This window comes from Microcaecilia unicolor, chromosome 4 (genome assembly GCF_901765095.1).
Source record: "Microcaecilia unicolor chromosome 4, aMicUni1.1, whole genome shotgun sequence".
NCBI classification, from domain to species: domain Eukaryota; kingdom Metazoa; phylum Chordata; class Amphibia; order Gymnophiona; family Siphonopidae; genus Microcaecilia; species Microcaecilia unicolor.
Window position 1 is genome coordinate 9,830,829 of NC_044034.1, and position 20,919 is coordinate 9,851,747.

General features: G+C 42.4%; 1 protein-coding gene across 2 annotated transcripts in view; it reads right to left on the bottom strand.

Annotated features, from left to right (window-relative positions):
* Window positions 1-20,919, bottom strand: part of LOC115468292 (E3 ubiquitin-protein ligase TRIM39-like) — a 54,819-nt gene that overhangs the window by 7,103 nt on the left and 26,797 nt on the right. Inside the window, exons 6-7 of one of the 2 annotated variants that reach the window (XM_030199916.1) lie at window positions 19,721-19,726; window positions 19,055-19,084 (exon numbers count right to left, since the gene is read on the bottom strand). In XM_030199916.1, coding sequence (XP_030055776.1) covers window positions 19,055-19,084; window positions 19,721-19,726 — 36 coding nt within the window. The remainder of the gene's footprint in view (window positions 1-19,054; window positions 19,085-19,720; window positions 19,727-20,919) is intronic. The other variant, XM_030199917.1, reaches the window with a different exon arrangement.

The following is a 20,919-nucleotide window of genomic DNA, read 5'->3' on the forward strand; positions in this document are numbered from 1 at the left end:
TGATCATACCAAGTGACATCTAACTCAACTACTTCAACCACATGGATACCTGAATGCGGAGTCCCATAGGGATCCCCCCTCTCACCGACTCTATTCAACTATTCATCATTGATATCCTTAGCCAAACTACTATCAAACCAAAATCTCAACCCATACATATATGCAGACGATGTAACGATCTACATCCCATTCAAACAAGATTTAAAGGAAATTTCCATTGACATTAACCAAAGCCTCCATATCATGCATTCATGGGCGGATGCATTTAAGCTGAAACTTAATGCAGAAAAACCCAATGCCTAGTACTCACCTCTCAATACAACACAAATTCACCACCATTAACACACCAAATCTGAACCTTCCAATTTCAAACACCCTAAAAATTCTTGGAGTCACTATTGATCGACACCTCACACTTGAGAATCATGCAAAAAACACAACCAAGAAGATGTTTCACTCAATGTGGAAATTAAAAAGAGTAAGACCTTTCTTCCCAAAAACCGTCTTCCATAACCTAGTACAGTCAATGGTGCTCAGCCATCTAGCCTATTGCAACACACTCTATGCTGGCTGCAAAGAACAAATAATCAAGAAACTTCAGACAGCCCAGAACACTGCAGCCAGACTCATATTCGGAAAAACAAAATATGAAAGCGCTAAACCCCTATGAGAAAAACTACACTGGCTCCCACTTATGTTTCAACATAATGGTATCAGTTTATTATATTTTGCTGGATTATATATACACCAATATATTTGTGCAGCTTTTACACTGCAGCAGAGAGAATAGTTTCATTTCAAGCCCCTCTCTCCCCCATCCCTTTTTCTGGGAGCTTCTGATAGCAGGGATAGTTAATTACAAACACTTAACAAAGACAAAAGAGAGATATATAACTCTCTCTGCCCTCCCACCTAAAAGAACTGAACAAAAGCATGACTAAGGTGGGTACCTGGACGCTCATCAGGACATCTCTGAAAACCAAAGACCCAAGAGACCGAAAGTCTGGAATACCCCATTGAAGACAAAGACTTCAGAGGGGAAACTATAAACAGGACATTTGCTTGTCAAAGGTATACCTGCCCCTCCCATCAGCTTTCAGACATGTGCAGAAAGGAAGGACTTATAATGTGGTCATGTGAACAGACTACATTAACCATAATCCCTTGCAAAATATCCAGGACATGCACACACCATGCTTCTCTGCTAACATTATAAAAGGCCTGGAAACAGCCCAGCTCGCTCTCTTGGGACCTGCCTCCTCTTGGGACCTGCCTCCTCTCTTGGGACCTGCCTCCTCTTGGAACCTGCCTCCTCTTGGGACCTGCTGCTCTCTTTGGGGTCTGCTGATGCCTTGCTCCTGAAACATGTGCTCATCAATCAGCTGGACCACAGCATGCTTGTAACAAGGACTTGTAAGTTAACCTACCTGCTACTTTGTTCTATTTTATGCACAGATTATCTGTAAAGATCTCTTAAAACCTACCTCTCGTGTGCAATTGTATATTAAATCAACCTTTTTGAAGCTAAAAATACGGTCTCTTTGTGTTCTGAGTATATGGTATCTTTTATATATACTTAATTTATTTAATTTATTGCAATTATCACCTTTGGTGATTGGTGGAGAAATTAATATCCTAAAACTTATAAATACAGCACCTGCTCTTAAATTATAAACAGTGGCGAGTTGCTCTAGAGCTATTTTCCCCAAAATAAATAATTTCTTGTAACAGTAGTAGTAGTAGAAATTATTAAACAGGTTAAAGAAATGTTAGAATTAGGAATAAGAGTTCCTACAACTATGGGATCTTCACAGGACAAACACGGAACCAACTCACATCAAAGGACACACACTAGACATCGTCACATACAAATTCGATCTCAATTCAAACCTTACACTAACAGACACAAAAAGGACACCCGCACTGTGGTCTGACCACTACAAAGCAAACATTTCCCTCCAATGGCGAACGAAAAACTCAACGAACAAACTAGAACGAAAAACCTATATCATGAGAGGAAAAATAGACCCAGTAATATTCTGGCAACAGATCTACTATAACGGATGGACAATAAAAACAGATACAAACCAATTCCTCCTAGAATGGGATGAGAGATGCAGATCCATATTAGACAATATTGCTCCAACCCAAACTAGAACCTCACACAGAAAGAATTCAATACCATGGTTCAATGAAGAACTGAAAAAACTTAAAACACAAATCAGAAGGTTAGAACGTGCATGGAATAAAAAGAAAGATGAACCCACACTTAACGCCTGGAAACAACTCCCAAGGAAATACAAATATACCATAAGACAAACTAAAAGACTATATTACAAATCTGTAATTGGACCAAACTACAAGGACACACATAAACTCTTCCCGCTTGTGAATAAAATAATAGATATTACACCAATCACAACTAACAGCAAAGACACACCAGGAGCAGACAATCTCGCGAAATACTTCAATGAGAAAATTGTACAATTGCAACTTAAGATACCTGCCAGTAGTATTGACTATGCTGAACTCCTTGACTGCCTAGACCCAAACCCTGGCATATACCCAGCGGACAGAACACGGACTAACTTCGAAGCACTATCAGAGGATATCATCTCTCAAACGCTCAAAAGATTTGCCAAATCTCATTGCAAACTAGACATATGTCCAAACAACCTTATGACATCTGCTCCCCAACAATTTATAATAGACATAACGAAACACCTGAATTACATGTTACAAAATGGAATCTTCCCGAAGGAGAAAGGAAACATTCTACTCACCCCCATACCCAAAGACCCAAAGAAAAACGCCAGTGAACTAACCAACTACAGACCAGTAGCATCCATTCCCTTATTAACCAAACTAACGGAAGGAATGGTGACCAAACAACTCACAAACTATTTAAATAAATTCTCAATACTCCATGAATCCCAGTCAGGATTTAGGTCTAACCGTAGTACTGAAACAGTACTAACTACACTTATGACTAAATTCAAACAAACGATTGCAACTGGAAAAAACATACTACTCCTACAATTCAACATGTCAAGCGCTTTCGACATGGTTAATCATGGAATATTACTACATATCCTTGAGTACTTCAGAATTGGAGGTAACGTTCTCAATTGGTTTAAGGGTTTCCTAACCACATGATCATACCAAGTGACATCTAACTCAACTACTTCAACCACATGGATACCTGAATGCGGAGTCCCATAGGGATCCCCCCTCTCACCGACTCTATTCAACTATTCATCATTGATATCCTTAGCCAAACTACTATCAAACCAAAATCTCAACCCATACATATATGCAGACGATGTAACGATCTACATCCCATTCAAACAAGATTTAAAGGAAATTTCCAATGACATTAACCAAAGCCTCCATATCATGCATTCATGGGCGGATGCATTTAAGCTGAAACTTAATGCAGAAAAAACCCAATGCCTAGTACTCACCTCTCAATACAACACAAATTCACCACCATTAACACACCAAATCTGAACCTTCCAATTTCAAACACCCTAAAAATTCTTGGAGTCACTATTGATCGACACCTCACACTTGAGAATCATGCAAAAAACACAACCAAGAAGATGTTTCACTCAATGTGGAAATTAAAAAGAGTAAGACCTTTCTTCCCAAAAACCGTCTTCCATAACCTAGTACAGTCAATGGTGCTCAGCCATCTAGCCTATTGCAACACACTCTATGCTGGCTGCAAAGAACAAATAATCAAGAAACTTCAGACAGCCCAGAACACTGCAGCCAGACTCATATTCGGAAAAACAAAATATGAAAGCGCTAAACCCCTATGAGAAAAGCTACACTGGCTCCCACTTATGTTTCAACATAATGGTATCAGTTTATTATATTTTGCTGGATTATATACAGTATACACCAATATATTTGTGCAGCTTTTACACTGCAGCAGAGAGAATAGTTTCATTTCAAGCCCCTCTCTCCCCCATCCCTTTTTCTGGGAGCTTCTGATAGCAGGGATAGTTAATTACAAACACTTAACAAAGACAAAAGAGAGATATATAACTCTCTCTGCCCTCCCACCTAAAAGAACTGAACAAAAGCATGACTAAGGTGGGTACCTGGACGCTCATCAGGACATCTCTGAAAACCAAAGACCCAAGAGACCGAAAGTCTGGAATACCCCATTGAAGACAAAGACTTCAGAGGGGAAACTATAAACAGGACATTTGCTTGTCAAAGGTATACCTGCCCCTCCCATCAGCTTTCAGACATGTGCAGAAAGGAAGGACTTATAATGTGGTCATGTGAACAGACTACATTAACCATAATCCCTTGCAAAATATCTAGGACATGCACACACCATGCTTCTCTGCTAACATTATAAAAGGCCTGGAAACAGCCCAGCTCGCTCTCTTGGGACCTGCCTCCTCTTGGGACCTGCCTCCTCTCTTGGGACCTGCCTCCTCTTGGAACCTGCCTCCTCTTGGGACCTGCTGCTCTCTTTGGGGTCTGCTGATGCCTTGCTCCTGAAACATGTGCTCATCAATCAGCTGGACCACAGCATGCTTGTAACAAGGACTTGTAAGTTAACCTACCTGCTACTTTGTTCTATTTTATGCACAGATTATCTGTAAAGATCTCTTAAAACCTACCTCTCGTGTGCAATTGTATATTAAATCAACCTTTTTGAAGCTAAAAATACGGTCTCTTTGTGTTCTGAGTATATGGTATCTTTTATATATACTTAATTTATTTAATTTATTGCAATTATCACCTTTGGTGATTGGTGGAGAAATTAATATCCTAAAACTTATAAATACAGCACCTGCTCTTAAATTATAAACAGTGGCGAGTTGCTCTAGAGCTATTTTCCCCAAAATAAATAATTTCTTGTAACAGTAGTAGTAGTAGAAATTATTAAACAGGTTAAAGAAATGTTAGAATTAGGAATAAGAGTTCCTACAACTATGGGATCTTCACAGGACAAACACGGAACCAACTCACATCAAAGGACACACACTAGACATCGTCACATACAAATTCGATCTCAATTCAAACCTTACACTAACAGACACAAAAAGGACACCCGCACTGTGGTCTGACCACTACAAAGCAAACATTTCCCTCCAATGGCGAACGAAAAACTCAACGAACAAACTAGAACGAAAAACCTATATCATGAGAGGAAAAATAGACCCAGTAATATTCTGGCAACAGATCTACTATAACGGATGGACAATAAAAACAGATACAAACCAATTCCTCCTAGAATGGGATGAGAGATGCAGATCCATATTAGACAATATTGCTCCAACCCAAACTAGAACCTCACACAGAAAGAATTCAATACCATGGTTCAATGAAGAACTGAAAAAACTTAAAACACAAATCAGAAGGTTAGAACGTGCATGGAATAAAAAGAAAGATGAACCCACACTTAACGCCTGGAAACAACTCCCAAGGAAATACAAATATACCATAAGACAAACTAAAAGACTATATTACAAATCTGTAATTGGACCAAACTACAAGGACACACATAAACTCTTCCAGCTTGTGAATAAACTAATAGATATTACACCAATCACAACTAACAGCAAAGACACACCAGGAGCAGACAATCTCGCGAAATACTTCAATGAGAAAATTGTACAATTGCGACTTAAGATACCTGCCAGTAGTATTGACTATGCTGAACTCCTTGACTGCCTAGACCCAAACCCTGGCATATACCCAGCGGACAGAACACGGACTAACTTCGAAGCACTATCAGAGGATATCATCTCTCAAACGCTCAAAAGATTTGCCAAATCTCATTGCAAACTAGACATATGTCCAAACAACCTTATGACATCTGCTCCCCAACAATTTATAATAGACATAACGAAACACCTGAATTACATGTTACAAAATGGAATCTTCCCGAAGGAGAAAGGAAACATTCTACTCACCCCCATACCCAAAGACCCAAAGAAAAACGCCAGTGAACTAACCAACTACAGACCAGTAGCATCCATTCCCTTATTAACCAAACTAACGGAAGGAATGGTGACCAAACAACTCACAAACTATTTAAATAAATTCTCAATACTCCATGAATCCCAGTCAGGATTTAGGTCTAACCGTAGTACTGAAACAGTACTAACTACACTTATGACTAAATTCAAACAAACGATTGCAACTGGAAAAAACATACTACTCCTACAATTCAACATGTCAAGCGCTTTCGACATGGTTAATCATGGAATATTACTACATATCCTTGAGTACTTCAGAATTGGAGGTAACGTTCTCAATTGGTTTAAGGGTTTCCTAACCACATGATCATACCAAGTGACATCTAACTCGACTACTTCAACCACATGGATACCTGAATGCGGAGTCCCATAGGGATCCCCCCTCTCACCGACTCTATTCAACTATTCATCATTGATATCCTTAGCCAAATTACTATCAAACCAAAATCTCAACCCATACATATATGCAGACGATGTAACGATCTACATCCCATTCAAACAAGATTTAAAGGAAATTTCCAATGACATTAACCAAAGCCTCCATATCATGCATTCATGGGCGGATGCATTTAAGCTGAAACTTAATGCAGAAAAAACCCAATGCCTAGTACTCACCTCTCAATACAACACAAATTCACCACCATTAACACACCAAATCTGAACCTTCCAATTTCAAACACCCTAAAAATTCTTGGAGTCACTATTGATCGACACCTCACACTTGAGAATCATGCAAAAAACACAACCAAGAAGATGTTTCACTCAATGTGGAAATTAAAAAGAGTAAGACCTTTCTTCCCAAGAACCGTCTTCCATAACCTAGTACAGTCAATGGTGCTCAGCCATCTAGCCTATTGCAACACACTCTATGCTGGCTGCAAAGAACAAATAATCAAGAAACTTCAGACAGCCCAGAACACTGCAGCCAGACTCATATTCGGAAAAACAAAATATGAAAGCGCTAAACCCCTATGAGAAAAACTACACTGGCTCCCACTTATGTTTCAACAATTTTATTGATGAAGGTAATAAAACAGAACAAACCATACAATATCCAAATGTGTAGTGGTACAAATGTTGTTCATACATTATCATGCACTAAACAGTCATCAATAGGTTTTTCCTTTTCCCCCCTCCTCTCCTTCCCTCCCCCTTGTATTCCGGGATGTCTCTACCCTTTGAGCCCCCCCTTCCCCCCCCAGTCCCCCCTCTTTTTTGTGTTCTTTGTTGCCTTGTTACCGGTCCGTCTAATTGGCCGTTAAACTCTTGTCAGTTTTGTAGACAACACTTTCATTATCCTTTATCATAAATCAAGCCTCCTCTTTGCCCCCCTCCCCCCCACCTTTCTCCTCCCCCCCTTTTCACCTCCTCGACTCTGTGCGTCCTAGGCGCACGAACAGTCTCGACTCCCCCCCAGGGCGTGTTAATCCCAGACCTCTGAAGTTGTATTATATCCATAGTATTATCTCCGTCTTCATCCTGAAAAGGAGTTCAACACAAGGCTGCGGGCTCTGTGGGGCAGGGATTGGATATATTTATCCCATACTTCCAGGAACAATTTCCGTAGTTTAAACGTCAAACGTGCATACTGTAATTCCAACAGAAGCAAGCCATGCAGCCTATTCCTCCATTGCCAATATGATGGAGCTTGGTCGCTGGTCCATACACCCAGCACTATCCATTTCCCCAGCATTCCTGCCTTCCGAATCAACATTTTAAAATGCTTATCTTGGGGCCCCAAATCCTCATATTTATCTAACAGAAACCCTGTTGCTGATCTGTTCAAAGGTCTACCTCCTAAACCCTCCAAGTATGCTGTCACCTCGTTCCAGAAAGCCTGAGTGTGTGTGCATTCCCAAAATGCATGTAGAAAGGAATTTATACCCATCATACATTTTGGACAAGTCAGGGAGTCTACCCCTCCCACTTTAAAGAGTCGCTCTTGTGTGAAATATGCTCTATGCAGCACCCAGAAATTACATTCCCAGAGCTCTGCGCTAACCGAGCCTGATGGGATTCGTCCCACCAACCGAACCATATCCAATGACGCGGCCGGTAGGCCCAACTCCCGGCTCCACCTGGTTTGCAGTTCACTTTTATCTTGCTTTGGCTGTATCGCATCTAATGCTACCTTTAAATTAGATACCGATATTCCCCGGTCATGGGTAGGTTCATAGAAATCTAGTATCTTCTGTCTGATGGAGAATTGCAGATTTCCTTTATCAAAATTGTTAATATAATGTTGCACTTGCCTATATGCGAACAGATGAGGTTGGCTCTTATTGGTGGAATGAGTGGAGGAGTAGCCTAGTGGTTAGTGCAGTGGACTTTGATCCTGGGGAACTGAGTTCAATTCCCACTGCAGCTCCTTGTGACTCTGGGCAAGTCACTTAACCCTCCATTGCCCCTGGTACAAAATAAGTACCTGAATATACGTAAACCGCTTTGAATTTTTTTGGGAAGCGAGGATAGTGCTGGGCAGACTTATACGGTCTGTGCCATGAAAAGGACTGGTACAAATCAAGGTAAGATATACACAAAAAGCAACACATATGAGTTTAATCTGTTGGGCAGACTGGATGGACCGTGCAGGTCTTTTTCTGCCGTCATCTACTATGTTACTATCCCTATGTTCTACTTTCTCCAAAGCCAACAACACCTCCCATGTCTGTAATCATCCCTCGACATCCAACAGGTCTTTAACATACCGTATCCCGGTTTGCTCCCAACGTTTAAAAAACATGTTATCATTGCCTGGAAGAAACTCCCTATTTCCAACCAAGGGTATTTGATCTGATTGTTGTGGGTTCCCTTCAAGCAAGGTCACCAGGTATATCCATGCTGCCCTGATGGTCTTCACCAAAACATTCCCTCTCAATTCTACCGGGATTTTCACAGTAGGGCAGTGAATCACTGAAAAGATACTCCATTTGCCCAGCACTGCTTGTTCCATGTGTATAGGTGTATAAATTTGTTCCCCCAATACCCAATCTCCCAGATGTCGTAGTAAGCAGGCCCAGTTATATGTTTGTATGTCTGGTAGGCCCAAACCTCCTTGTTGCCATGTCCCCGTCAATGTCTATGTTTATACAATTTTTATTGAGAATTCAGCAAAATAAACATTGTCATACAAGCTCTACATTGTACACATTTCGAGTCCTGGTATAGTTATATAATGAGGTGTTAAACTGCCTTCCGTATTTGATTTTATGCTCCAACCAACCACTATTTTATTTTATTTTATTTGCTATTAATGATCCACGTTTTGAACAATAATTGAACCACCTTACAGCGTGGATCTAAATATGCCCCCTCTATCTCACCTCCATCAAAAATGATCTCAAATCCTACTCCATGATCTTCATTTATGAAATGATCCTTATATAGAAGGGCTCGTAAAGTATTTGCTATCATAAACTATATTGAATAAAGAACTATAGTCCAATATAAGCGGCCTAGGAGAGCCCAAAGATACAGGATCTCTCTCCCCGCTCAACCCCTACCCATCATGTATCTGCCTCCCTCCCCCCCCCTCAACTTAACTTCCCTTCCCCCCTCCCTCCTTATTCCCTCCCCCCTGAAGGAACGTTACCCTTCAACATAGGAAGTTCATCTTGCATTTAGAAGTAAGCTCCGACCTCTGGGATTTAATACTCCTAGATAGGGGCCCCAAATGGCTAAAAACGTAATTCTCTTTCTCTGTGAGTGTCTAGTCTCTCTAGCTTCCCAAGAAGCCAGCTGATGTAGCTGGCTTCTCCAGTGCCAGTATGCTGGTGGGTCTTTAACCGTCCAATATTGTAAAATACATTTCCTTGCCAATAAGCACATCTTACGAATCAACAATACTTCAAAACGATTTTGTCCTCGAAAAGCTTCGGGGAGGTCTAAGATTACTTGTTCAACTGTCTTCCTGGTTTTAATACCCAACTTCCCTTCCCAAAAGCCCCAAACCTGAGTCCAGAACCTTTTCACTCGAGTGCAACTCCAAAACATATGTAAGAATGTACCTGAGCTCGTTCCACATTTAATACATTTTGGGTTGCGACCTCCTCCCATGTGCGCCAGTTGTGCAGTTGTCACGTACCCTCTGTGGATACATCTGTATGCACATTCTCTCAAACGAGCATCTGTTATCAACAGGGGTATGCGCGACACTATCCTTGGCACTTCCCAGGATACTAATTCAAAATTCAAATCTCTTTCCCATGCTTGTTTCAACGGCCCATAATCTCTCGGGGGTTGCCATCTAGTTAGTACTTTACAAAGTAGGGAGACAGAAATTTCTTCCTCGCCCAGTGATTGAAAAAAATCTCTTAGTTTATCTCCCACTCGTCCGGTCATAGTGGTCCCTGGCAATGAAGCCACATAATGTTGTATCTGTTTTATCGCAAATCTGTTACCCCAAGAGTCTCCCACCTTACTCAACAAGTCCCTGGTTGAAAGGGGCTGCCCATCTCCATCTAGCAGATCCGCTAAGCATATTAGTCCCCGTCTCGCCCAGTCTACGAAGTGCCGGCTTGACATCCCAGGTAAGAACTCACAGTTCCCACATATTGTAAGCTGGTCTGATGCTGTCGGGTCTCCCCCAAGTTGGCGTACAAGCTTTTTCCACGCCTCTCTCAGCGGTCGCACCAACACGCTTCTGCGCACTCCCTCTGGTATATTGCTTAGTTTATTGTGTAGCAATGAGAAAAGTTGACAAGGAGCTAGATATGCTGCCTCTAGTGTAGTAGGGGTATATCGCTGCAATTTTAATAACCAATCCCCTAAATGACGCAATTGGCATGCCTGATTGTATAATGCTAAGTCCGGCATTCCCACTCCCCCCTGTCTCCAATTACCGATTAAGAAGGAAAATCGGACTCGTGGCTTTTTACCCTTCCAACAAAACTTAGATATTAGTGTGTTAAAGCTTTTCAAGTCTTTGCGACGCATCCAAATTGGTATCGCTTGTAGAACATAAAGCCACCTAGGGAAAAGGACCATCTTTATTAAATTAATTCTTCCCATCAGCGATAGTGGCAAATCCATCCAGCCCTGTAATACATTCCTGGTCTCCCTCAGCAGCCAGGAGACATTTAAGTCGTACAGACGTGATGTGTCCATAGGTAATAAGAATCCCAAATATGTAAAAGCACCTTGCGCCTTTCTCAGCGGAAATTCGCCCCTCCAATCTCTCCATATCTCCCCCGAGGAGGCTAGGGCTTCCGATTTTTCACGATTCAATCGAAACCCCGCATAATCTCCATACTCTGAAAAGATTTCCAGCAGCGCTTCCAACGAGTCCTGCGGATTCGTCAGATGAACCAAGATATCGTCGGCGAAGGCGGCCACCTTAAAGATCTCCCGCCCTATCTTTGTGCCTTCTATTTCTGGTTGCTCCATTATATCTCTCAATAAAGGATCTAACGTTAATACAAACAAAAGGGGCGATAGAGGGCAGCCCTGTCGCGTTCCCCTTCCTATGGCGAAGTCTGGTGTTACAAGCCCATTAACCGAAACTCGGGCTCTCGGGTGCGAGTAAAGTGCTTTTATCCCTGAAAGGAATCTGCCCGAAAACCCATATTTCCGAAGAACCGCATATAGAAAGTCCCAGTGAACCCGATCAAAAGCTTTTTCCGCATCAAAGCTTATTAATAAAGATTTTTTATTCCCTCTGCTGCTAGTCTCTAAAGAGGTCAGAACTTTGCGGACATTTTTAGCAATTGTTCGACCCTTCACAAATCCTGCTTGGGAATCATGTATCAATTTGGGTAAAATTTTTGCGAGTCTGTTTGCCATGATTTTAGCTAGCAACTTAATCTCAAAATTTAAGAGCGAAATCGGCCGATATGATGCTGCCAGTTCTGGGTCCTTCCCTTTCTTAGGAATTACGATAATACATGCGGTGTTTAAGTTGGAGGGCACTTGCTCTTGCTCTATTAAGGTATTAAACATCGATGTTAGGGCCTCTGCTATCTCTTCCCCCATGAGTTTATAAAATTCCGCCCTATAGCCATCCACTCCAGGTGCTTTGAGCAGTTGGCTTTGACTTATGGCCAAGGACACCTCCTCTGTTGTGATTTGATCATTGAGCTTCTGTTCATCTGACATGGATAGCTTTGGTAAGTTTAGCTGCTCCAAATATGAGTCTCCCGACAGACCTTCATCCTGTGGGCTCTCATATAGCTTACTGTAATAATTATAAAAAATTTCACTGATTCCCTGGTCTGTGGTAATTCGCCTTTTCTGCTCATTTTTCATGGTTATTATCCTAGTTTTCCCTTGCTTCGCCGCGATTAGTCGCGCCATCAACCGCCCCCCCTTATTGCCATGCTTATAAAGTTGGAATTTATAATAATTCTGTGTCTTCACGGCTTTTTGGTGAAGGAGTTCGTTCAGCGCTGTTTGCAAGGAGAGTAGTTGTTGTTTACTCTCTAGGGAGGGTTGTCGGCCGTATCTCCTCCTCGCCTTACACACTAAGTGGCTCAAGCGTAATATTTCCTGGAGCCTTGCTTTACGTTTATGGGCCGTATAGCTTATTATTTCCCCCCTAAATACTGCTTTAGCCGCTTCCCAATAAAGAATTGGGCGTTCCACATACGATTCATTATGTCTCTTGTAATCATTCCAGCTACTAAGCATAGAAGCCTTAAAGACTGGGTCTCGATATAGCTCTACTGGGAATGTCCATCTGTTGTTTCCTCCCTGTCTCTGTTTTGGCATCCATCGCATTTCCACCCATGCATGGTCTGAAATTACAGTGGCACCTATTATTGAATTGGACACTGAGTCAAACAACTGCTCTGAGATCAGCAAGTAGTCGATGCGCGCCTGTGTACCATGCACTCTAGATAGATGAGTGTAGTCTCTCCCCTGCGGATCAAGAGTCCTCCAAACGTCCACCAGCCCCATCTGTCGACAGAGATTAGGCAGCCCCCGATTCTCCTGCCCAGGGGTAAGCCTTCTAAACCCAGTACTATCCATCAGAGGATCCATTACTGTGTTAAAATCCCCACCTAGTATTATGGGTAAAGGGTTTTGTTGTAAAAGCGTCTCCATAATCATCTTGTAAAATCTCCTATTGTATTGGTTTGGGGCATATATATTCCCAAGCAACACTGTCTGTCGGTCTATGGTGGCCTCAACAACCAAAAACCTCCCCCCCGGGTCAGTGTATTTAACTTCCAATTTATCTACTATTCCTTTTCTAAACAAGATGGCAACCCCTCCTTTCTTCCCTTGCGCCGCCGCGGAGGTGCACTCCCCCACCCACCAAGTGCGCAATTTCTTATGTTCTTCGTTTGACAAGTGTGTTTCTTGTAGTAATGCTATATCTACTTTATGGCGTTGTAAATGTTGTAGAATTTTGGAGCGTTTAACCGGGGATGAAATCCCTCCTACATTCCATGTTACAACCTTCAAAGGACCTCACTTCTATTTGGTATCATTCCTTTCAGATTATGCCATTCTTGCAGTAAAGGGGAGCGTCCCAGCCTCCGCCCCCCCTCTGTTTCCTTATTGTCGCATATACTTCCCTTCCATATATCTGCATAGCATGTCCTCCAGGTCTCAGTTCCTCCCCCCCCCCCCCAACCCCCCCAACCCCCCCCCCCCTCAAATTCTCCTCCCCCTCTAACTAACCCCAATCCCTTTTGGTGATTCCCCCTGCCCCCAACTGGGGTCATCACGTATAACGTCCCTTACCCCCCACCCTCTTGTAAACTCCTTCCCCCCCTCACTATCACAACCACAGAAATTAAATTATAGGTGTATCAAACTCTCTACATATTAACATTTTTATGTTCAAATTCAACAACAGTTCACCCTTCAAACCTTCCCTTTTCTTCAACAGGGTGCTGGATTAGGCCTTCATCATTAGAGTTTCTAGGATACCAGCAGCTCAACCCTGTGTGTGGTTTCTGTCAGTCTCAAACAGCTTGCACAAAGTAAATCTCCTCTGCACCTTCACCAGACTTCTCGCCTATTCAGGCATTTTGTCACCAAATAGGTTCTCGCAGCTAACCAATAAATCCAGCATTGTACGTGTTACTATTCTTCAGAGTTTTAACTCAATGATTTGTAATCCATGCTTACTAAGACTTCAGCATTGTCGTTGACTCTTTTGTCTGGTTCAACCTTCCATGCTCGTTTTGCAGTCAACGCTCCTCAATGGACCTCAGGAAGGCCTGTGCCTTTTCCACCGAGGTGTAAATTGTTGTCTCCGCTTGGTAGGTGACCCTCAACTTCGCCGGGTATTGCAGGGCAAAACGGATTTTCTTTTCGTATAACTTCGTGCAGACCGGGGAAAATTTCCTCCGTTGCATCGCAACTGCTGCTGAATAATCCTGAAAGCATAAAATTTTCTTATTTTCGTAGCGCAGTTCTTGATCTTTCCTTAGTGCCTGCAATATAGCCTCTTTATGTGCAAAGTTTAATAGTCGGCAGATCACCACTCGGGGTCTCTCAGTATCAGGATGTCTAGGACCCACCCGATGGGCTCTCTCCACACGAAGGGTTCCCAGGTCTGTTGGTAATTGCAGCTGTTTTAAAAGCCAGTTCTCCAGAAAAGCTCTCAGATTTGAAGATTCCAACGCTTCTGGTAGCCCCACGAATCTCAGATTATTTCTTCGGGATCTATTTTCAAGATCCTCTAATTTCTCTTCGTAAGTCTCTAGTTGGTGTTTAAGCTTCACATTTTCCGCCTCCATCCGTGAGACTGTTTCCTCTATGGCCCCCTGGCGCTGTTGGAACTCCGCCAAATCTTTATTTAACTGCTCCAGGTTCCCCTGGACTAGGTCCAGCTTATTGTCAATCGGTCTTAGTCGCCTATCTAACAGCGGCTCCATGGCGCTCGTCACCTCCGCTACCACCTCTGCCACCCATGCTGAGCTCACCGTGTGCACGGGCGGACTTGGCGGGGCCGCCATTTTGTCTTCGCTGCCTCGTGTTTTGTCTTTGGCGCTACGGACATTTTTCGCTGCCATGATGAAGGTTTGAGTCGTTCTGCTGTTGCGTCTTAGTTTCCGATTTCGGATTTGCGAATTTGAGGGGTTCGCTGTCAGATTATTCGCCTGATTTTGAGGGTTGAACGGGCAAGCCGACAAGAGCGAGAAGGCTCAGCAACCGCTCCTGTTCATGACGTCACGTCCTCCCTCCCCGTCAATGTCTAAACAAAGTTCTTGGTTTCTTCCCCTGCCAGCAAAATTTGGAGATCAACCTATTCAAAGCCTTGATATTTTTCTTCAAAAGTCTGATCGGTAATATTTGTAAGGTATATAACCATTTGGGAAATAAAATCATATGGAATAACTGAATTCGGCCACTCAAAGAGATTGGGAGTGACATCCACCGGGACATACTCTGCTCGCTGTGCTCCAACAGATGTGAGACATTGAGATCGTGGATCAGGAAAGTCTTATAGGGGAGTTTAATGCCCAGATATCTAAAAAATCTTGAGGCCCACTTCAAGGGAAACGGTCCTACCCATCTTTGCCGCATCGAGGGAATCGTTGGTAAAGCCAGAGATTTATCTAGGTTTAACTTAAATCCCGAGAAATCCCCAAATTCAGCGATGCTATCCATCAAAGCTGGTAAAGATCTCTCAGGATCTGTCAGGTGGACTAGAAGGTCATCAGCAAAAGCTGAGATCTTAAACTCTTGTCTACCCACCGCCACCCCCGTAATATCTGGGTTTGACATTATTTCTCTCATCAGGGGGTCTATACTTAAGACAAATAGCAAAGGCGACAATGGACAGCCTTGCCTCGTTCCCCGTTGAATATTGATGGGCTCTGAGGTTACTCCATTCACCAAAACCACCGCTCTTGGGGCTTCGTATAAGGCCCGCAATGCTTTGACCCAGAATCCATCAAACCCATAACTCTCTAAAACCGAAAATAAAAAATCCCAGTTGACTCTATCAAACGCCTTCTCCGCATCAAAACTTATGAGGAGAGAAGGCGTTTCGTTCCTCTCCACCCACGTCATAGAGGCAAGTATTTTTCTCATATTCTTCGCTATAGTCCGACCTCTCACAAAACCAACCTGGCTCTCCTCCACCAAAGACGGTAATATCACTGCCAATCTGTTGGCCAGAATTTTAGCGAACATCTTGGCTTCCACATTTAGTAGAGAGATCGGTCTATAGGACTGATGGCTGTATCGGGTCCCAGCCTGGCTTCAGCAGCACTACCATCTGAACTGCTCTTAGTGTATCCGATAACTCTCCCTTCTCCACAAATTTATTGTAAAGGGCTGTCAGAGAGGGCACTATCTGAGGACCCAGTATTTTATAAAATTCATATCGAAAGCCGTCTGGTCCCGGAGCCTTGAACAAAGATCCTTGTTGTATCACTCTATATACGTCGTCTTCTGTAATTTCTTGGTTTAGCCCAGACTTTTGTGCAGTCGTCAAGGATGGTAGATCCCTCCCCTCCAAGTAAATTTTGATTTAAATTTGGATGTACAGTCCATTCTCGGCATTCACGATGGTTTATTGAACACCTAACTTCTTTTTGTTGTCCCCATAATCTTAGTTGTACAGCCATACAATGGTCTTAAGTATCCTGATGAAGAAGGTCAACAGCCAGTATACGTTTCTTTTCTTTTTGAACTTTTTGATTCCAAGTATATTTATAGTTAGTTTTAGGATATAAACCCAGATTGCCTATAAGATTTGTTCATCTATGATGAAGCCCAACCTGGTACCTTTGTTTGATATCGTCTAACCATTCTCTGATGTTCTTCTCAATGACCCACTTTATTTTTTCTCTTTTTTCCTACCCTTGTTGGCTGGTCCTTTCTCTCTCCTCACACCCTGTCCTTCACTTCTCCCCCCCACCATGCCCCATTACGGAAGAACGGAACTGTTATGGTTTTTTTTGCTAGAGAGAGGAGGAGATGTGGGGAACTTGGGGGGCTCAGGACCCCTAATGTTTGTATTTTGAGAGCACTCCTCTGGATAATAAAACAAGGGTTACCTGTAAGATTTATTTCATCCCCCTAATTATTCTGTGTGCTGATTTCAAGCCTTGCTAGCTAGATCAGACCTTTTGAAATTGTGCAAGGACACCCATGTGACCTAAACTCCTTCTAACTAAATGGACCCCAAAACATGTTTATACATTTACTGTGATTTGTTGTGCAAGAAATGGGAGAAGGGGAAGTGGACCTTTTTACTGAGACAGATGTGAGTGGCTGAGAGACGGTTATACAAGATCTGGGTGAGAGAGTGTGTCACGAGAATGGAAAAAAAAACCCTATTTTTTCTATATTTTTGCTGACCAGTGTTAAGGTTGTGTCATGGGCAAGATACTGTACCAGGCAGTTTAAGAAATTATTGATTGTGAACTTTATTACAAGGTTTTAGAAGATAAGTACATGCATATAGAATGGTCCAATGTAATTAAGATAACATTAATGGATATTTAGATTTGTATTAATTATTGGGTCAAGATTTCCTGTGTTTCATACAGTTTGAAACCACATTGTATCTGGATAGTGAAAAGGGGAAGTTGGGAACAGTCTGCTAGCTTAACCACAAGGTCAGCTGGTATATAGTTTGGATATGTGATATTAAAAAACTGCTGAAGTAGCCTGAGGAGGTGGGCTTGGAATTTGTGACAGAAAGTATAGTGGGAGAGAAGTTACTAGTAGGTGGGTGAAGATGGCTTTGTGACTCAGATCAGGTGGATTGGTGTAACTGCTATCTAGGAATTAGGGTATGAACTGATAATTGATAGAACAGAAGTCAGATGTGTTGGATTAGGAAAGTAGATGATTAGTTAGTGGGATGTGCTAAGATGGCAATTAGTTTCCGGATTATTGTATAACATGTACTAAATCAATTGTATAAAAATGAGGGAAATCTATGTAGGTTGGGCTTCCTTGTTTCCAGGGCAGTGAACTGGAGTGGACCCAAGGAAGTCTAATAATTTCTTTTCTGTATTTCAGACTTGCTATAAGGCTCTGCTTGAGCTACAATTTACTTGTTTCCAGAATAAACTTTTCTTTTTATTTCACTTCTGAGTGAGTAAGTACTATTTGTTTTATTAGTGTATTAGCGTAAGAAACAAATCGAAGAACCTGGGTGTTCTAGCAGTAACCAGTTGGGGTTTGGCTAAGGTGGATGCAGACCCCAACACAAGACAGCCAGAACTAGCAGAAAAGTGTTTCACGCTTTCCTGATCCTGGGTGATGTGTTTATAAATCTGTTTGGTTTCATCCTCACAGCAATGCTGTCCACAGTGCTTTTTTTTAATCAACCATTTGCATAATCCACAAATTTAACCACTTTTCCATCTTTTCTACTGACTCATCATGAAGCACAGATGTAGTTTTGGAACTTTCTGGTTCTGCATCACGAACAGACCACTGAATCTCTTCCTTTTTTTGCTGGATGGATCAGATTGTTGATTCATTAAAATTTAGCTTGTGGCCAAAGGCAGAAACAGACATGCTGGAATGAAGCTTATCTAAGACACCTATTTTGTCACTAAGACACATCACATGTTTCTTTCTCTTACAATTGGTACCTGTAGCTTGTAACTCACCACCTGGATGCTTGGTGGCCATTTCCAGAAGCAAACTATATTGTATTATTCAGATGGAAACAGTTCTTGTCTTAATCTGGTCATCAGATTAAATATGTTTATTCCATTTTGAAAGCAGTTTTTGGAGGCAATGATAAAAAGCTATTTACTGTATCCCTCTTGGCCACTCTAGGACACTTGGTGACTATTTCCAGAAGCAAACTGTACTGTATTATTTGGTGAAAAGTCCTGGGACTGCCACAGACTGCTGGGTGGGAGGCATTCACTCGGGGAAGTTTCGGAGATAACCTGTGAAAACTGGAGTCTCCCAATGAATGTGGGAAACTTGCCAGGTCTGAACCAGAGGGATCACTCCCTGACCCTGATCAGGGGAAACACACATTGTCTTCTCTATCACAGGGTTGAAAATGATCCCTAACACTGACTGTAGGTGTTTGTAAAGCGAAATCACAGTCAAAGGACACATTAGTGGATTTGATGGTTTTGTATAATTATTATATATCAGATTGTTACCTGTATATCTGTCAAATTCCATCCACCAATCTGCATTAAAATAAAGATGAACAATGATCAGATCGCAGAGAAGAGAAATAAGTACAATGATATAAAAAATATATTAGAGGTGAACAATGATTAAAAATGTTAATAGTGATTAATTATGAGATTAAAAATGTTAATCATGCAATTAAGTGCGCTTAATCACAGAATTTTGGGCATTAAATAAGAAAGATTCAAACAGCCTTCACCAAGTTTCTCTTCCCCAATACCTACATTGACTTGTACAGCAGGGCTCAGACTCAGCGTTGCCTCAAACTCCTTGTCTCGCCCTGCACAGTGATTGGGCTCTGCAGATACTTGAGTCACGCAGTGCAGGAATTTGGGGAAGTCTCGCGGTTTCAAGTCTCAAGAGACCTTCCCTAACTTCATGCACCATGCAGCTCAAGTATCTGCAGAGCCTGTCCATGCAGGGGGAGAGAAGGAGTTTGAGGCAGCTCCGAGGAAGGAGAAAAGAGTCCTGCTGTAGAGGTAAGCGTGGGGGAGGGGTGGGTCAGCATTAAAAAAAACACAGGCAGCATCAAACAACATGGTATGCGTTAAAATATTAATGCATTTATGGTGTTATTAACACATTAATTGCCCACCCTAAAATATATATGTTTCTAACTGAATAAAACTTACCAAATCCTGCAGGATGTGATTTTATTTTGTAAAAAAAGAGAGAGAGAAATGTTAGAGATTTTGAATTATAAAACTGTCCTTCAATTGTCTTATAATTACATTCATACATAAGAACTGCCATTCAGGGAAAGACTGAAGGTCCATCAAGCCCAGTATCCTGTTTCCAACAGTGGTGAATCCAGGTCACAAGTATCTGGCAAGATCCCAAAAGAGTAAAACAGATTTTCTGCCGCTTATCCCAGGAATAAGCTTATGACATAGCAAACACATGACTTCCAGGGTGCAATGCAACAAAATAAAACAATCTTTGCCTTATCACCCATTCCTTCTTCAGGTGATACTCAAATAGAAGTGACAATAGACAACGCAAGGTCATTGTTGCTTTGGGTACAGCTGGTATAAAGTAAGAACGTAGTCACAAAAGAGAGGGTATTACAGCATACAAGCATAGAACACAGACAATAAAAGCAGCACTGGGCCTTTCTAGAAAGAGATAACAGCCGTCCTTTATTGTGAAAAAGACCCGACATGGGCCGTGTTTCGGCACACAAGCGCCTGCCTCAGGGTCTAACATAAAAACACAGAGATATGATTATAGATCCAGACCATACATAAATTTACATACATACCAGGGGGCGCTCTCCAAAGGGGAATTAACCCTTCTGCGCATCTCTTGTGGCCAGCTATCAGGGAAAAACGCCTCAGAGGGCAGTCCCAGGCCAGAATCCGCTGGAGGGGCAGTAAGGGGGGCCGTAGAAGACCCCTTGGGCAGAGCGCTTTTAAGCATATATGCCTTATGCATCAATAAAACAAAGTCAGGGGAGAAAAACTCGCCCTGGTCACCCGGTTCCAGTCCGGGGCTAGAAGCTCTTTGATTAGCCTCAATCCGAGCACCCCTCCCGGATTCAAGACCCTCCGCCTCAGCAGGGGTCACGCCATGTGGCGCATTCCACAGAGCGGGAAGAATCCTCACTCGCCATGCTCGGGCCGGCTCTAACGCCTGAACAGCACAATTTACAGAGCCCAGCTGCGGATCTGCACTTGCCACACTTAAAACAGCGCTTTACAACCTCCGCAGCCATCGCCGAAAACGGCGGAAAATTCAAAATGGCGGCTTCGCGCCAAAAACGTCTCGATCGCGGGCCCTCCCCAGAGGAGCTAGAAAGCACTCTTACCTCACTGGACCGAGTATCAAAGCT